The sequence below is a fragment of the Mytilus galloprovincialis genome, chromosome 6 (genome assembly GCF_965363235.1).
Source record: "Mytilus galloprovincialis chromosome 6, xbMytGall1.hap1.1, whole genome shotgun sequence".
In the NCBI taxonomy this organism is placed as follows: domain Eukaryota; kingdom Metazoa; phylum Mollusca; class Bivalvia; order Mytilida; family Mytilidae; genus Mytilus; species Mytilus galloprovincialis.
Window position 1 is genome coordinate 66,191,736 of NC_134843.1, and position 17,983 is coordinate 66,209,718.

Consider the following 17,983-nt stretch of genomic DNA (forward strand, 5'->3'; position numbering starts at 1 on the left):
TCCCCTCGATGTTAGCTTGTAACTTGGATTTGTTTTCTCTCAGTCGATTGATTGCTTTTGAACAGCGGTTTACTACTGTTGCTTTTATTTGTACATTAAATTGTTTGAAAATGATCGTATCAATGATATTTAATGTCTTTACAACAGAGCGACTGATATTCTCGCGGACGAAACGTCAACCTAGTTGTTGTTAAAACTGACCAAAGATACAAAATTATTTCTTAACAACGATTTCTTTTTGAGCTTTTGTAAAATTAGAAAAAAAACTGGTCAAAATGCGTTCTCCATATAAACCCATCATAGATACCAAGATTAAAATTTAATATTTACGCCAGACGCGCGTTTCGTCTACAAAAGACTCATTAGTGACGCTCGAATCAAAAAATGTTATAAAAGGCCAAATAAAGTACGAAGTTGAAGAGCATTGAGGACCAAAAATTCCTAAAGTTTTGCCAAATACAGCTAAGGTAATCTATTTCTGAGGTAGAAAAGCCTTAGTTTTTCAAAAATTCAAAGTTTTGTTAACAGTTAATTTATAATTATGAACATATCAATGATAACTCAAGTCAACACAGAAGTGCTGACTACTGGGCTACATCACTTCATTACCCATTCCATGATATTTTGTTTGTTAAAATCATCATTGTAACTCTTTAATACTTATGGGGAAAAGTTGTCTTGTCAAATGAACATAAAATCAAACTAATTTCATTTAATTTTTCAGTAACCAACTAAATAGATAAGCGTTTCTCAAGTCAGATCGTGTTAAAATTACACAACATACCACTAGTGCGACCTTGGTGGGTGGTAAGAAAAGGATTATCATGATCGTTTGAAATTAATGTATTAGTCGATTTGTCAAGTCTGTTTGAGTGTATGAATCAAATTAAATGGGATATTAACAGATAAATTGATGAAAAATTTGTTTTCGTCAAATGAGTGGTTTATTTTTTATTTTTTGGAGGGTGCTGAGCCTATAACGCATAAGTTAACAATAGACAAACTAATCTAGTGAACACATTAACAATACCAATTTTCCTATACCAGATGCGCATTTCGACAATACATGTCTCTTCAGTGATGTTCGTGGCCAAAATATTTGAAATCCAAAGCTTATATAAAAGATGAAGAGCTATAATCAAAAAGGTCCAAAAAGTAAAGCCAAATCCATGAAAGGAATCAGAGCTTTGCATGAGGGAGATACATTCCTTAATTTATAATAATTTCTTACATTTTGTAACAGCAAATTTTGATAACACAAAAAATCCGTATTTTCATGCCAATGCCAGTACTTCGGTACTGGCTACTGGGCTGGTGATACCCTCGGGGACTAACAGTCCACCAGCAGAGGCGTCGACCCATTAGTAGTAATAACATTAACAATACCAATTTTCCTGCACCAGATGCGCATTTCGACAATACACGTCTCTTCAGTGATGCTCGTGGCCAAAATATTTGAAATCCAAAGCTTATATAAAAGATAAAGAGCTATAATCAAAAAGGTCCAAAAAGCAAAGCCAAACTGTTTCCGTTTAATAAGGAAAACCAGAAAAGGGGCTAGTCTTCCAGTACCGTGAATAACAATTATATATGGGACTAAACTTAGCGTACTTGTGATGCGCTTTAATTGAATATATACAGAAAGTTTCGCAGAAATTTTTTCAAGTAGCAGAAACATTTTGCAATGTGAATATCAATGTTTGTTTTGTATAATGTATCGTTTCCATATATAAGACAAAATGTCAAAGCGGCAATAGGATTAACTGAACTAGACAATGATTTTCTATATAAGGAAATGTCTGTACCAAGCCAGGAATATGATAGTTGATATTCATTCGTTTAATGTGTTTGAGCTTTTGTTTTTTGACATTTTATTAGGGACTTTCCATTTCGAATTTTCCTCGGAGCTCAGTATTTTGTTTTATTTTACTTTTACAGAAAGCCCCGTGCAGAAAGCTGACAAACATGTAATACAAAGATTTATTATCTACATCTACATAATAATCGTCTCGTACATAAAAAAAATAACAATAATAAGAAACTGTTCTGGACAAAAAATAAATGTAAGCAACTTCCAAAATATATATTTGTGTATTGCAATATGCTAACAAATATCACAGCTTGGTTTTCTGTAATAGAGACATCATAGTAAAGAATGTTTTTTTCTTAAACTTTTCAAAAGCAAACATTTTGGAAAAATCCTGTTTGCTAAACTTATATTGCGACTATTCTGTTTATATATTGAGGACACATGCATTTGTGTATGTTATTAATTTGTGCTTTTGCATCATATACAAGAAATTCACATATAAGTAAAACCCCAAAACACCATATCAAGTTACAGCAAACAATGAATCAATGATATGTTTCAAATTAAATTTTGATATATGCAAACAGTCTTTTACCATTGCAAAATTTTAACATTAATCTAATGTGGAAATTTCTTACTCACTTTGCAGACAGTGGTAATATCGTTTTTATGTTTATATACTTGTAAACAGAAGTTTGAAAATGGACTTATCTAACTAGAGAAGAATTGCAAAAATAATAAACAGTGATTTGTTTTGATTATACAACTCCAATAATGTGGTTAAATCTATGCTAATATAGCTATATCATAGGAGTTGTGTCCCTTGTTGTTACCAGTAAAAATACCAACAATGCAAGCGTTTCATGGACGGAATATCAAGGTCAAGAAAGATCTAGAAAACGTTTATACTCTATAATCTATGTTCTCTTCCGGTAGAAAGTTTGGTTAATGAGGTAAGTTACTATACAGAAATGCAAGAAAAATAAGACTGTTATTACACTACTCCTTTGGTGGCTTCAGCTCAGGATCCAACGTAAAAACTACATTTTCTGTCCTACAGGCTGATTGTCTGTATTCTTTTAATGAACCGTATTGATCTGCAAAGTGAAAAGAATATGTTTTGATATACAGCCTAATGACCAGGATAACGTGTTTCTCTTTCATTTTTGTTTGATCTGAAATAACTTCAAAATAATGTGCATTATGTTCATATATATTAGGTCTAGTTTGCTAAGTTGTCTCTGTGGTAGTGCTGGTCGTCATCTATTTGTGGATTTGCATAAGTGTTAGATGTACTCATTCTTTTAGTATATAACAGCTTTCCAGCTCCTAGTCTAAGTTATCATGTGATTTACTATCTAAGGCAATCCAGTTTTTGGTTCATAAAGTTAATCGTTCTTAATGTAAAAATAATGTATTATACAATTAAAAGGCTTTCAACTCTACCAAGCTATCAGTGTTGCAACATACTACGTATTATTGCAAATGCCTCCCATGTTTAATTGGAATTTTTATATGGATTCGTTTACAAAAAGTAAGCAGAACGTCGTATTAAAATTGAAGATACGTACCTGAGTAATATAATGCGTCCACATTTGATGGGGAATCATATGCATTCAATACACAGTAACTTCCCCTTTTAAACCAACCATTTCTAAAACCATCGATGTCATAAGAAGCCACGACGCCATGTTTTACATGAAAACTGTCCAGTAATGGGGTTACTTTGTCAACATATCGGTCCTGGAACTGCGCATCCATAAAATCAGACAATTCTATAAGCTGGAAAGTTAAATGACCTGGAAAAGAAATAATCCATATATGTTGATGAATTTTAGTATGTGCACGTAGGTAAGAAATAGTCTGAATTGATACATAAAACACATTGCACTCGGGGAAAATATTTTGTATGTGTAAATTAACTTTGTTGCACGTATTTTAAACTCAACGTACATAATATATGTTTTAAAACAAGCGCAAAAACGATATAGCTAGTGTTAGGAAGTCAATACAACAGAACAACAATATGAAACAAGAAATACAATCACTGTTGTTAAAAAAACAATTTGGACACTACAGTTGAGCAATGAATCCGTAAATAAACGTGAAATTACACTACAATAGGATAGTGTATAAATAGCCGAAAACAATCTGTGACGTACCCATCTATATTCAGAAGTGGGAAATACAGATACAAATACAGACAGTGTAACTCATATGAGGTAACAAGCCAATCGTTAATAAAGCTTAATCACATTAGAAAAAATATTATTGTTTTAAAATTTCTCTTTTTCCTTATAAACATTTTACATTTCTGATATTTATTCTAAATATTGACATGTTTTAGTTCTATATTGTATAAAGGATCATGAAGACAAATCCAGGCATGTTGGTCCTCTCTTTATGTAAACCATATTGCACTCGAAAGCTTATGTAGGCTAATGATACTAAGTTTCAATGATAGTACACACTCATATATCAAGGGAAGGGGTCATAAATTTAATTTTTAAGGATAATTGCATGCCTTTATTTAGTGCCAAATGTCCGAATGACATCTTGCAACAAGAAAAGGCAACCAAGAATGTACTATTTTTTACTAAAAGTCATTAAATTCCCGTTGAATGGAGCATCATGCAATCAAATAAAATAAGTTCTACATTACCCCTGAGTAGCCAAAGTAAAAATAATCCCAGATATAAGCCACAAAGAAGAGTACATTCTAGTAGACAGTGATTTATATTGCTAAAACTATGTATTTGCCATGGCTATGGTGGGTTTTCCAATACACAAGCACTTTTATTTATCTAATGTTGGACGGTATGATTCCATCAAACAATAATTCAACCTTTCAACGTTCAGGACTACTTATTTATGTCCCCAAACTACAAAATAAAAATGAATTTCAAGACTTTTAACAAAATGCATGATAGTGCTTACTTTTTGGGGGCTTATATTTCAATGGTGCAATGATAATCTCTAAACTTGATGATGGTAATGGCCACTCTTTATCCCGGAATTTTCTGTCACTGTTAAGCCACCGCTCAGCACATTCTTTGTTGACAAATTGCATCAATAATACTCCTTGATTGCATGGCCAGTTACCCTCGTATATTGTCACCTGCAATGATTAGAAGCATAAAATTACTCAGCTAGCAATAGTCATTCTCTTTCATGTAACAATTTCCAAATGTGGTGGACGAAAAACTAAGGACAGTTGGAATACATTTAGCACATGTCATTAACAAGGAACTAAACTATACGATTTGTCCATAGAGACACTAGTATCAAAAGAAGCTATATTTTCTTTTCTAATGATTTTCCGAATACAGTAAGTTCTTTCATAAAATAAATTTTACTTTGTTTTTGTATTTCATGGACGACTGTCTTAAACGTCTTCACGGCGGATTTTATCATTGACCTTTCTTGTGAAACTTTAAAGAAGACATGTCAATTATAGGTAATCCTTGTACTCGATCTGGTCGTCAGTTACTAAACGCTATATGTTTCACGTGTCTCGAATTAACGAAAACTTTTGTAAATTAACATACTATATTCCACTTACCCCTGAAGCAAGTCCCAGAACTCTTCCATTATAATTTTCGATGACTTTCTTTTCTCTATAACAGGCCGTTCTCACCAGTTCACAAACCTCGTTCCTAAATCTCATCAGCACGTAAACTTCATCTTTTGCTTTTTCGTACTAGAAAAATTATATTAATAAATTAATAGAGTTGAGTATATATATGGGAATTTGATATTGTCATTCAAACAAAAAGTTTCTGATGAATTGTGTTGATCATCTATCACCAGTTATATACAGTACACCGTATGATTCAATAAACAAACAAACAGACGGAAAACAAAGTTTTGCAAAATTAATGAGAACAAAGTTTTAAAAGAGGCAACAAGCTAAATGTCATCCTTTTTTAATATATGTCTTACGACACATTTTACAGGAATAATTTATCAAAATGACGTGTCAAAACCAGGGTAAAAGCTAAGATTATTGAAAGTATGAATGAATAAACATAGGTGAAGACCTTATGTTGACTCATGGTTGTCTTCAGTTTTTGGGGTGCTGTCTTTTTGACGTACATGTACATTTTTACAAAACACCATATTTTATTTATAAATGTATCACCAAAGCAAAACTTAAAGGTCAGGGAACTGTACATAGTCAGTAGCCTCTGACCTTTGTTAGTCTTGTATTATTTTAATTTTAGTTTCTTGTGTACAATTTGGAAATAAGTATGGCGTTCATTATCACTGAACTAGTATATATTTGTTTAGGAGCCAGCTGAAGGACGCCTCCGGGTACGGGAATTTCTCGCTACATTGAAGACCTGTTGGTGACCTTCTGCTGTTGTTTTTTTCTATGGTCGGGTTGTTGTCTCTTTGGCACATTCCCCATTTCCATTCTCAATTTTATAACAAGAGCAAAACTGTAAAAGGGCGGGAAATGTATATTCAACTTTCAAACTTTTTAAAGCAATTATAAATAGTGAAAAACAATTAAAATTATTTGACTGAAAAGTGAAAAGAGACAAACACATACATGCATTGTGCTTTCAGCCTTTATTATCCTTTATCCGCCGTTAACAGTGGCGGATCCAGAGGGGGGCGTAGAGGGCGTACGCCCCCCCTTTTTGCTTGGACTTTTTTTTTTTTTTTTTTGTAAAATTTAATCAGACAAGACTTCGTGAACTTTGATATTTCCCGTGTATTTAGTTTTTATGTGGCAATTCTTTACTTATAAAGATATTTTTCGCTCGTATTTACTGTTATATATTATTGGTTATGCCAAAGTCCTCTGATTCGCTACGGTGGAGTAAACCAGTGCGTCAAAAAAACGTCACTATGTCAATTTGAAAATCAAATTACAGTAACAAATTGCTTATGCTGAGGGTGACAAGAATGACACCTTCAAAGTGACAAGGATTGAGCAAGAACGTACTGACATCTATTTCACAATTCCACCAAACAGAAAGTAATACTCTATTATAATGTCAGGAACAAAAAAGTTCCACAGCAATATTATTTACACGGTCAAGCCTATTAATAAGATAGCTGAATAATGATCCTCTGTCAGTAAGCTTAAGATCTAAAGTACGGACCATTTGATTTGAGGGGGCAGTCTGAGATGTATGAGAGGAAAAGTTCTGACACTCTTTTTGCCTTAAACAAAAAATCTTGTCGTATCAGGATTGAAAACAATAATCTTGTCCACTTTTTTGCCATTTGAAACCAAAATTTCCAACAGATTTTTTTTAGAATTAAATGAACATGATGATTAATAAACGGGCGTAATTTTTTGGTGGCCGGGGTTTTGCATGTAAATCCCATATCTGAACGAAATGTCTGTTTCGCCGAACTGATTTATTGAATACTTTGTTCAAGGCCCGACTGCATACTGCTGAGTGTTGCCTTAATGTCTCCATTTTTCGACCGTCATTCATAAATTCGTTGTCATTTCAGACTCATTCGTAGCCTTTGGTTGATTTGGAACCCCTCACTTTCCTTGTTGGCGGAAACATTTCTACCAAACATTTGGATAAAAATTGTCTGTTTGTTTCTTAACTCGTGTCGGTCGTATTGTAAATTTCATCGAATAGCCCGGCGTATATCTTGATACTAACTAAACATACAACAAACGAGAATTTTCCATGTCCATTTTTGACTGGCAAGTCTCGTGACATCAAATATATTAGTCCACAGCTTTGGATCATCCCATCATTTCATAATAGACAATTAATGTGGAGAATACGGCATAAAAAATGTCCAACCCTTACACTTTACAGCAACTATAAAATATACATGCCCAAAGTCAAGAACCGTTTAAAAAGTGCATTTTACACTTATTTTATGTTTTTATTCTAAAAAAGGTCCCAAAAATTTTTCGCCTCGCTTCGCTCGGCGATTTTAGGTTTCTTCGCCCCCCCTTTCCAAAATCCTGGATCCGCCCCTGGTTAAAAGGTGCAACCATGAGAATCGCTTCATATAGATTTAAAGCAAAACCAAATGCTCCATCCATTTAGAAAGTATCGTGTCAAAATTATTGACTATTGCGTAGTTTCTAAGAGCTTTTATTCAGATAAGAATTTCAGCATGAATAATTCATACCGTTTGTCCATATTCTAAATTCTTAATACATGCAGTGTGCTTTGTTTAAATATGGATAGAGTTATGTGTCAACTACCATGGAGTTTAATTAGACTGTACATTTGCAGCTGTGTTATACCTTAGCAATGGTTCCAACAAAATGCAAGCATGGATATCGGAGGTGCAATTCAAACGTATTCACAAACAGCTTGATACAAAACAAAATTTCAAAAATTCCGAAAAGGAAAATCAAAACTATATGTCCCTTATCAGATGACAAAACCAAAAGTTCAAACACATCAAACGGAAGAAAAACAACTGTCATATACCCAACTTGGTACACGCATTTGCTTATATAGAAATGGTGGACTAAACCTTGTTTTGTTTGTATAGATTTGTTAAAAAGAATTTCTGAAGCATGATGATTATACGATTTTAAAAAAGAACCTTGACATTTCAAAACAGTCTTTGAATTGTATTTAAAGGAATATCCTTTGTTAACAGTAAATGTAAATGATATGTAATTTGTATACTATTATTGAATATATATGTGTGTTAAGCAAATGTTCACATTGTATGGTGTCAATGTATGTCAAGAAAGGCTCAATTACAATTTGTACTTGATCAATGGGAATCCAACTTAATTATATAGCTGAATTTTTTAACTGTTTGTAGAAGGAATTGTTATTTACATGACAATTCTTTAAATTATTATATAATCAGTGTTCTCATAATTGTAATATTTGGATAGGTACTTGACTTTTGACAAATTCAAGAATAGTTTTAAATATGTTTTATTGTTAAACCTTTTCTTATTTCAGTCTCTTGATATGACGATAAACAGAATTGCAAACTTGACTACGGTAGATTTAGGGGGCGGTGGGGTTCAAACCAAATCCAAATGTCATCTAAATAAGTATCTATTACCAAACTTGGACAGAAGCATGTTTCTAATCATAAGATAGTATCCAGAAGTAAATTTAGTAAAAATAGAATTCCATTTTTTCTGTATTTTACTTATAAACGGACTTAAATTTTCTTCCAGTTAACATTACATACAGTCTGCAGTTAAAGTTTTTAAAACATTTTTAAGATTCTTAAACTATCCTGGATTTTTACAAAACTTGGACAGAAGCTTCTGACAATCAAAAGATAGTATCGAGAGGAATATCTTTATTGATTTTTTTCATCATTTTTGTTGAGTGTGTGATTAACAGCGAAAGTAGGCGAGACACGGGGTTCCGCGGAACCCTTACAATTTTTTTTGTTAAATGCTACATGTTTTTTTTTCAAAAACAAACATTTTGAAAGTTGAGATACCCATTTCTTTATATTACTGATTGGAATGTGGTTATCGAAGAAAACTACTACATTGTACACCCCAACCAAATTCAGCGTAGTCATACCCCATTTATCGGTTACCTTAATTCCAAAGTACCTGGTGCCTTATTTTGCAGTTGTCGAAGCTTTGCCGACTTTAAATCTTGTTAAATTGTGTTTTGGTTGATAAAGGCAATCGGGCGTGGGCTGTTAGTCAAGCAGGCTTCTCCATGTGTTTCCTTTCAATATTATAACCTTATATAGCCGATCAAGCAATACACGACAACTCTTTCGTGATACTAGTAATATATATGCAGACATGTTAGTATATCTTTAGAGTGTATATAGAACAAATTAAAAGAAACATTTGAATGTAAGGAATTTACCATTTTACGGGAAAATGATGCATAATTTAGCTATACCAATCATAATAATATACACGAAACTTACCTGTGACCCACAGCTTCCCTTTTTATCACCTGGCATTGCCCCTAAAACATAATAAAACTGTTTTATTATCATTTTGTAAAATATGCGAAATTATCGAAAACCAAATCATTGAGATAAAAGTAAAACAATTAAAAGCAGACAGTTGAACCTCGTTCATCATATATAAGAGCGGGAACATTTAACTTGATTATAAAAAAAAAGATGTGGTGTGATTGCCAATGACACAACTCTTCACAAGAGACCAAATGGCAAAAAAAATAATAACTATAGTTTACCGGACAACCTTCTACAATGAGCAAAGCCCATCACGCATAATAAGCTATAAAAGGACCCGAAATGACAGATTGACACTAATTTTCCCTGTATGCATTGTTGATTTATAAAGAAAGATAAATAGATTGAAAGTAAAAAAAAACACATTGTTCTATGTAGAAAACATAAGTGATTCAGAATCCGTGTTTGAAAGTTGTTGAAATTTTGAGAGAAAAAAATGAATAAGTAGTTTGATACCGATTTCTGTGTGCATGTAATGTGTTTCTGGAATTTCTTTTATTAACAGTTCACTAGAGGTCGGATCTTGATAAAGTCTAAAGTATCAAATGATTGCAAGAGGTAAATAAACTAAAGTACCTCTGAAACGGAACAATCAACATCTACTAAGATTCGTCTTCACTTTAGGGAGTTGCAACCAAAGTGAATTACAATTGAAAATTTATGAACTGTAAATGTATCTCTTATATCTTGCAAGTACCGATAAGTACCTGCTAATGGGCTTTATAACCATCATATACATGTAATTTAAAGTCCAAATGATATATGTAAAAACATTTTTTACAGTTAAATGGTATACTTAAAAGATTTTTCAAAATCTTTACAAATACCATTCAAATGTAAATGTTATGCAACCGGGTATACATGATTTTAAACACTTCTAAATATATGTTAAAAAATCGCTACTTTTTGTTATTAAAGGACACCAAGAACGAACTTTAGATTGGTTTTGGTTTATAATGTCTTTCCTATTTATTTATCTTTGAACAAGTACTCAAATCTTGCCGAATTCAGCGATAGTGTAATTTTCATAAATGGGCATTTACATGTATGATTTATAATTATTTGTTAAAATGTTCATAAAATTGAGAATGGAAATGGGGAATGTGTCAAAGAGACAACAACCCTACCAAATAAAAAACAACAGCAGAGGGTCACCAACAGGTCTTCAATGTAGCGAGAAATTCGCGCACCCGGAGGCGTCCTTCAGCTGGCCCCTAAACAAATATATATTAGTCCAGTGATAATACATGTATACATTTGTATGACATTCGTGTTGTCAGAAACTCAAATTACAAATATAAAGACGCAATATCGATAATTTATGCAAATCGCAAGCCAAGTTTTGTTTAAATGCCATGCTAATGAAATACTAGTACATATTAATGCAGCAGAAATTGACCTTACCTCTTTAAATAGAAATATGTGGATAAAAGGATATACGAATACTGACACTCAGCAACAGGAAAACATGTAGATGCCTTTATTTTTTTTATTTATAGAATCAGACAGCGGAACGTGAATGAATTACTAGTATACATCGACTAAAGAACATAGATAAATGAATTAAAATTTCACATTACATTTAAACGGCAAATCTATATTATGCAAATTAAAATAACATTTTTCTTTTCAAATGTAGTTTTGTTTGATTTATATTGAGACAAATTGAATGTTTACACATTAAACTTGAACTTAACGAATAATTGGCCAACAGAATACTCTATATTTAACGATTTGTTTAACGTTACCCTTAATTCTTAAATCAAGACGTTTTTGAAATGTAAAAATATCTTCGTGGGGAATATTTCGTTGATTATATATGGAATAACTGAGGCGGGCCCCCTTAGGTCAGTCAGCAGGTCCCCTTATAAAAAGGTTCTGGATCCGCCACTTTAATCGTTATCACAAGTTTGACTTTAAGTTAATATTAAGCTTATTGTTGAAGGCCTTAGTGTTACCTATAATTGCTTAAATTTACCTCAATTCTACCCTTATGATTCCCTTATGGATAGTTGTTTCATTTGCAACCAAACCTCATCTCCCTATATTATATATGTTATACATGTATCGTACAAACGTTGGAATCCTACCTTTTATGTCCTACTCTATCACCCTTTTAAAATCAGTGGTTATTGCATACGGAGTGGCTATTTGTCCGGCTAGCCGGACGAATAGTGTCAGGGCTATTTGTCCGGCCATTACAGTGCGCATGTCATATAATGTGTGTTCGGAAGTGCGTGTAATATTATCTTTAGTAGCACCAAGGGGCGCGTGTAATCCGATCACTGATATTTCAATTTTAAGATCATGACTGAAAAAGGCGATATCAAAATTTATGTTAAATTTTGCACTTTTCGGAATTTGACAATGGAATACGATAGTATGAACTTCAAGGAATGATATAATCTTATAAAAGGGACTAAAAAAAAAAATCGAAATCACAAGGAAAATGGGAAATTAAAGATAATTGATCGGAGAACTATATAGTCAATTTACAAAATTATTCAACTCGCTACAGCTGTGTAAATGGTGGAAAAGATTTTCAAAGCAAAAGTAGATAAGAAAGGCCTTTACCATGACATGTGTTACTGAATAAAACTTAACTTCGTTATAGTCCGAAAAATGAATTTTGCAAGTAGCCCTCGAAAAGGGGGGGGGGGGTGTTGAGGTTACAAACTAAAAGTGGAGATGTCGGATATACTAGAATTATAAAAAGTGGGGTAATGAAATACACGGGAAAACAAAGATGGGATCAGGATAAGAAAAGAAAAGAGGAATTTGGGAAAAGGAACACACCGTGTCACCCGACCCCCTTACGTAAATGAAATAAAATCCCACCTGGAATTTCTGAATAAGATTTTAACAGTGTTGTTTACTTTTTTTATGGGGGTGGGGGTGGGGCATTGTAGAAAAATCTTCCGTCTCTATCTCAAAATATCAAAATCCTTTACGTTCACTCGAAATGCACGAGTCAAACACTACCCTAAGTTTGTTTTACAAGTAATTTTTTCTCTCTTATTACAATGTAAAGCCATATATAGATAAAGATGAAGTAATAAATATGGGATATATATATGATTTTTTTCTAAGTATTCGTTATCCACGTTGGACCATATACTAGTATGAAGAAAACAACAATTTCGATTACCAGTAGCAAGATTAGGCCCTAACAATGAAGAAGATTAAAATATTTGCTACCCCTGGTGCTACTGAAGATAATATTACACCCACACACAAATAGTGACATGCGCATTGTATTGGCCGGACAAATAGTACTGGTACTATTCGTCCGGCTAGCCGGACAAATAGCAACTGCCTATTGCATATGTTCAGATATGTTTAGTCTAAGTCGCTTTATAAGTTTTGAGAGAGAAAAGAATGGACTGTAGAGTTTAAGGAGTATTATAATTAGACTTCTTTCAGACGTATCATAATCCGATTATTCTATCAATTTATCCTACTATACACAGGTATACGTCTTAAAAGCTATATTTAAAAATTCTCTGTAAATTCTCCTTGGATCATAGAGTTACAAATCTGTGCCGTATTGGAAATACACACGCTATACCTTAATCCAATCAAAATAGTAACGGCAATAGAGTAAATACCCGGACATAATTAGTACATTGTTATCAAGTTCGTACACGATCATATTATTATACATTCATGACAACAAATCAGAAATCGATTTCTATGCAACTGTGTAAATCGATGTTTTAAAATATTTCAACATTTTCTTCTAACAATCTTATTTCGTTGCTAAGGTAAACTATACGTCAAAAAAGAGCTAACGAAGAAATTCTATGTATTTAAAACACTTACCTTTTTAAAAATTATGACTATTTGTAATGAAATGTTATTATGTTGCAGAATAGTAAATGAAAACAATGCTGTAATATGTCAATTTCACTGATTAACACCTTTAAAAATTGACACCACTTGAAGAAATGTACACCAACGTATCAATATCTATCCGTGAAGATGTTTATCAACGACAACAGTAACGTCACCTGGCGGAAGGTTTATTGATTAACTTGTACCGCAGGTAAAATACAATTTGATCAGATTAAATTTTCGTATTTGACAAGACCAGATTTTGCATCTCGATTTTAGGTTTAAATCACCGTTTAATATTTAACAAGTATGCCTTTCATAAAATTTGAAAGCTTACATGATCTTACAAGATCGATCTCAATAGAATTATTTACGTAAGGCATTAAATCTGCATAATAAATTAAGAAGACTGAAGTCTTGTAAATTAAAAGTATTCAAAGGTCTATCAAATCAAATAAACAATTCGCAAAAGAGAGGACCTGAGCATTGAAAAGGTAACCGCACATCTGAGCCGCACATAACAGAGAAGAAAATTCGAAAAACGAAAAACACTGATCCTCAAGAACAAGCACAAATATTTTTTTTCAAATATATATATCAAATGATTTGAACCAGAGAATATATGTCTCTGTTTGAGCTGGGAACAGTATATCTGATAATCAAGACATATGTTCCTGGTTTGAACAAAACTAAAAAGAAAGAAAAAAATCAAAAATGCTAATTATACGTAACAAGGTAACGAAAATCTGGATGGGTATAATAAAAAAATAAACGAAATTCGAGAATCTGTACAATAAAAGAAACTTTATTTGTTGAATAATTAATGTAATTTCATAGATTTTTCTTTGTTTTTCAATAGTTTTAAAAGCATTGATAAATTAAAAAAAAAAAACTAGATCATGTTCTGACAAAAGTGATTTACCAGATCGTTCAAAAATTACTTACTGTTTATCATTTATTGATTGATCTGACAACGCCATGGCTAAAACATGTTGCTATTTCGAAAAGACGTTAAAACTAACTTCTAATATAAAAAAAAAAAGAGGTGGTATGATTTCCAATCAGACAACTCGCCACAAGAAACCAAAATGACACAGAAATTAACATTTATATAGTAGGTCACCGTACGGCCTTCAACAATGTGCAAAGCCCATACAGCATAGCCGGCCATAAAAGGCTCTAAGTCTACATTCTTTTAAATAAATTATCTCCTTTCACTGCATCCTTAAGCAAAGTTTAGTTACTATGGTGATCACAAATGTACCATTGTACTTGGTTAATAAATAAAATTGAAAATGGAAATGGGTAATATGTCAAAGAGAAAACAACCCGACCAAAGAGCAGAAAACAGCTAAAGGCCACCAATGGGTGTTCAACACAGCGAGAAAATAATCAGTGCGATGTCAGAACAGACCGTGCAAGGGCTGTATAGCCAGTCAAGGTTGATAAAAACTTCCATTTGTTGTCAGAACAGGCAACAAAAGAAATCAAGCAAAATGACAATGATACATAAATTAACAAAGGACAACTAACAGTTACTGACATGCCAGCTCCAGACCTCAAGAAAGCTGATCGAAAGATTATGTCTTCATCATATGAAAAACAAGCACAATCCCTTATAATTACGTGGCAGCAGTCCTTTTGCGCCAATTACTGTTTTTCATGGGCATCATTTGCGCCAATTTTTTTTTTCCAAATGTATCAATTGCGCCAATATTCGGAACTCATTTGCGCCAATTTACCTGTTTACATGTTTATTATAAATATTAATGATTGATAAATATTTATTATTATTTTTTACTTTAAAATTATCATATGTTCGGAGATATTTCACCATGAAGATAAGCATCTGGAGAGAAATTACTTCAGACGCATCAGAGTGTCAATGTGCAGAGAGAGAATAGAACTTATTGCTTTGCTGAATATTTAATAAAGATATGCCAGAATAAAAGAAAATAGAAGCTTAAGTTTTGCTGATTATGTTTTAGCTACATATGTTGATGACACAGTGCTGTGTTCCCACCATGCGTATGGGCTTTATTATTATTAGGTATTATTATGAACTGTTTTATGCATTTCAACCTCCAATGTTTGTGTTTTTGGACAATAAAGTGAAGTTACAAGCTACTATACATTAAATTGGGCAGTACCCATGCAGTAGCTAAGAAGATATATTTCAGAAAAGGAAACATTTGCCGTGTAACTTGCAGGTTCCAAGTCCAAATAAAGTAGTAGGGAAGTCATTTTACTTCTAATTGGCGCAATCGTATGTTTTATTTTTGGCGCAAACGATACCATGCAACTTTAAAACATGTGGCGCAAACGTAGCATTAGAGAAAAAAAGTTGTGGCGCAAAAGGACGCATTTTTGGCGCAAACGGATCTCTCCCAATTACGTTAGGGGTTTAGTATCATACCATCATAAAATATACGAGGAGAACACAACCCTATCATGCCAACAACTGGTCTTAGAATACATGTTTTTATTTCCGATGCAAAGACCTTATGAATGAATCAATATTAATAACTAAATATGCCATCCTTAATGACCTGACAACAGTATCGTAACTATATCCCTTCTGAATAAGTCTGTTTAAAGGTTTGGTTAGCCTTTTGATGTGAATGCCGAATATTTTATGCTTTGTAAAGAATATTATCATCAAAGATTGGATGTGAAATACCTGAACGCATAAGATGTATGCATGTTGATTTATATATATATATTTACGAATGATGTCCTTGTGACGATGATAAAATTTAGTGAAATTTAAAACCCTAGTGTTATTATTTTTCAGTAATACAGAGATATCTTTCATTAAAATCAAAAACGTTATTACAAACACTAGCGAATCGACCACGTTGATATATAAACACCAAAAGATAGTGACAAGGGAACGTCACCATCAAAATGAATAATTAATAATAGGAATGAAAATTCATCCCTTCTATCATAAATTTTTGTATAAAGCTTCGCTTTAAAGATATAGATATATATCAAGATTCAGGATAGGGCAGTGTTCATTGTAAGTATTAGCTTTATTTAAAGTCAGTTCGGCAGGGTAAATGTCTTGAGTGTACAAACTGAAGTTGCAATTATTGCTTTAGCGGCGTTGTGGACTTTAGCGGTCATGTAATTTGTTGTGGACTTTAGCGGTGTTATGGACTTTAGAGGAATTGTGGACTTTAACGGTGCCACAGATGTTGTTTCGATGGGTCTTTGCTGATTTTAGTCATAAAATGTAACCCATAACAATACAGAAAATGGTCTGCAATAAGTGGTGTTGAGTATAAGTAAGTCCCCAGTTGAATTTCGATAACTTGACATTACACGGAATCTCCATAGGGAACAAAAATGTTATCTAGTAAACAGAGTATACACTTTTTTTTTAATTTATCAATTTTATTACACCCTTCTGCTAACAATTTAACTTAATCTCAAACTAAATTTATCAATCAAGTAAGCATGACTGTGCCAAAGACATGCATCACCAATAGAGTCATTACAAACTGTCGTTTGTTAATTTAGTCAGATGGTACCGGGAATAACCCGTGAAAGAGAAATTGACAATAGGAAAACTTAATCATTACATAGATTCTAGTTATTTTAATTCGCCTTTCTGTGTCGAATTAAGAACACAAATCGATATTTTACAGATTTTTTTTTGTCTGAATAGTTTTTTCATAATGCAGGGATTGTAAGAATATATATGAAATGTAAGAACACGCTGAGATTATACTGAGACCGCCAAGTTAGACAACACCATCAATGTATCTGTCAGTGAAATTAAATACGTTTCCTTTTTGTGGGGTTATGTGATCCTTTTACAGATACACTGAGATTATATTTGATTTGAAAGCGATGAAAATATTATACTGATTCTTGACAACAGCCTACAGTATTTATGTTAAACCTACATGACCCTAAAGATCCTTGTTAAACTCCTATCAAGTATGAAATCATCAATGATCGATTTCCATAAAGTTATCTTTCAAAAATCAAATTAGAATAGAACCAAATATATATATCTATACAAGTTTCTTGCGTGCTAACCATAATGAAACGTATTTAACTACTGCAAATATCTGAATACTGGTATACAAAGGGCAGTTAAAATTAGAATTTTAAACGTAAATTGAAGTTTTGTAAACTATGACAAAAAGGCTATTATTACAATTTGAGTAAACAAAGTGGTACAATGTATATCCATGCAGTTTTTAAGTGTTTGTAACAAACGTTGGTATATGAGGCACAATAAATTACTTCTACTTACATTCTAAATTCAGTTTTTTGACAAAGATATAATCATTCTCCTCGTTTGTAGTGGGCTCTTGATTATACATCTTCAGTCCATAGGGTTGTCAATTGTATAAGTTTGATATATTCTGATTATTGGCAGGTAGGTATAAGTAAGGAACT

General features: G+C 32.6%; 1 protein-coding gene across 3 annotated transcripts; it reads right to left on the reverse strand.

The window, feature by feature from the left end:
• Positions 1-1,966: 1,966 nt before the first annotated feature.
• LOC143080139 (uncharacterized) lies at positions 1,967-17,983 on the reverse strand. 3 transcript variants are annotated; one of them, XM_076255856.1, is made up of 6 exons: positions 17,838-17,983; positions 9,680-9,720; positions 5,373-5,510; positions 4,748-4,928; positions 3,382-3,609; positions 1,967-2,907 (listed from the first exon to the last, which is right to left on the reverse strand). In XM_076255856.1, the coding sequence occupies exons 1-6, from the start codon at positions 17,905-17,907 to the stop codon at positions 2,810-2,812; spliced, it is 756 nt and encodes a 251-aa protein (XP_076111971.1). In that variant the 5' UTR covers positions 17,908-17,983; the 3' UTR covers positions 1,967-2,809. The 3 variants fall into 3 exon arrangements, with proteins under 3 accessions (XP_076111971.1, XP_076111972.1, XP_076111974.1); XM_076255857.1 differs by lacking the exon at positions 17,838-17,983 and adding an exon at positions 13,556-13,756; XM_076255859.1 differs by lacking the exon at positions 17,838-17,983 and adding an exon at positions 11,824-11,869.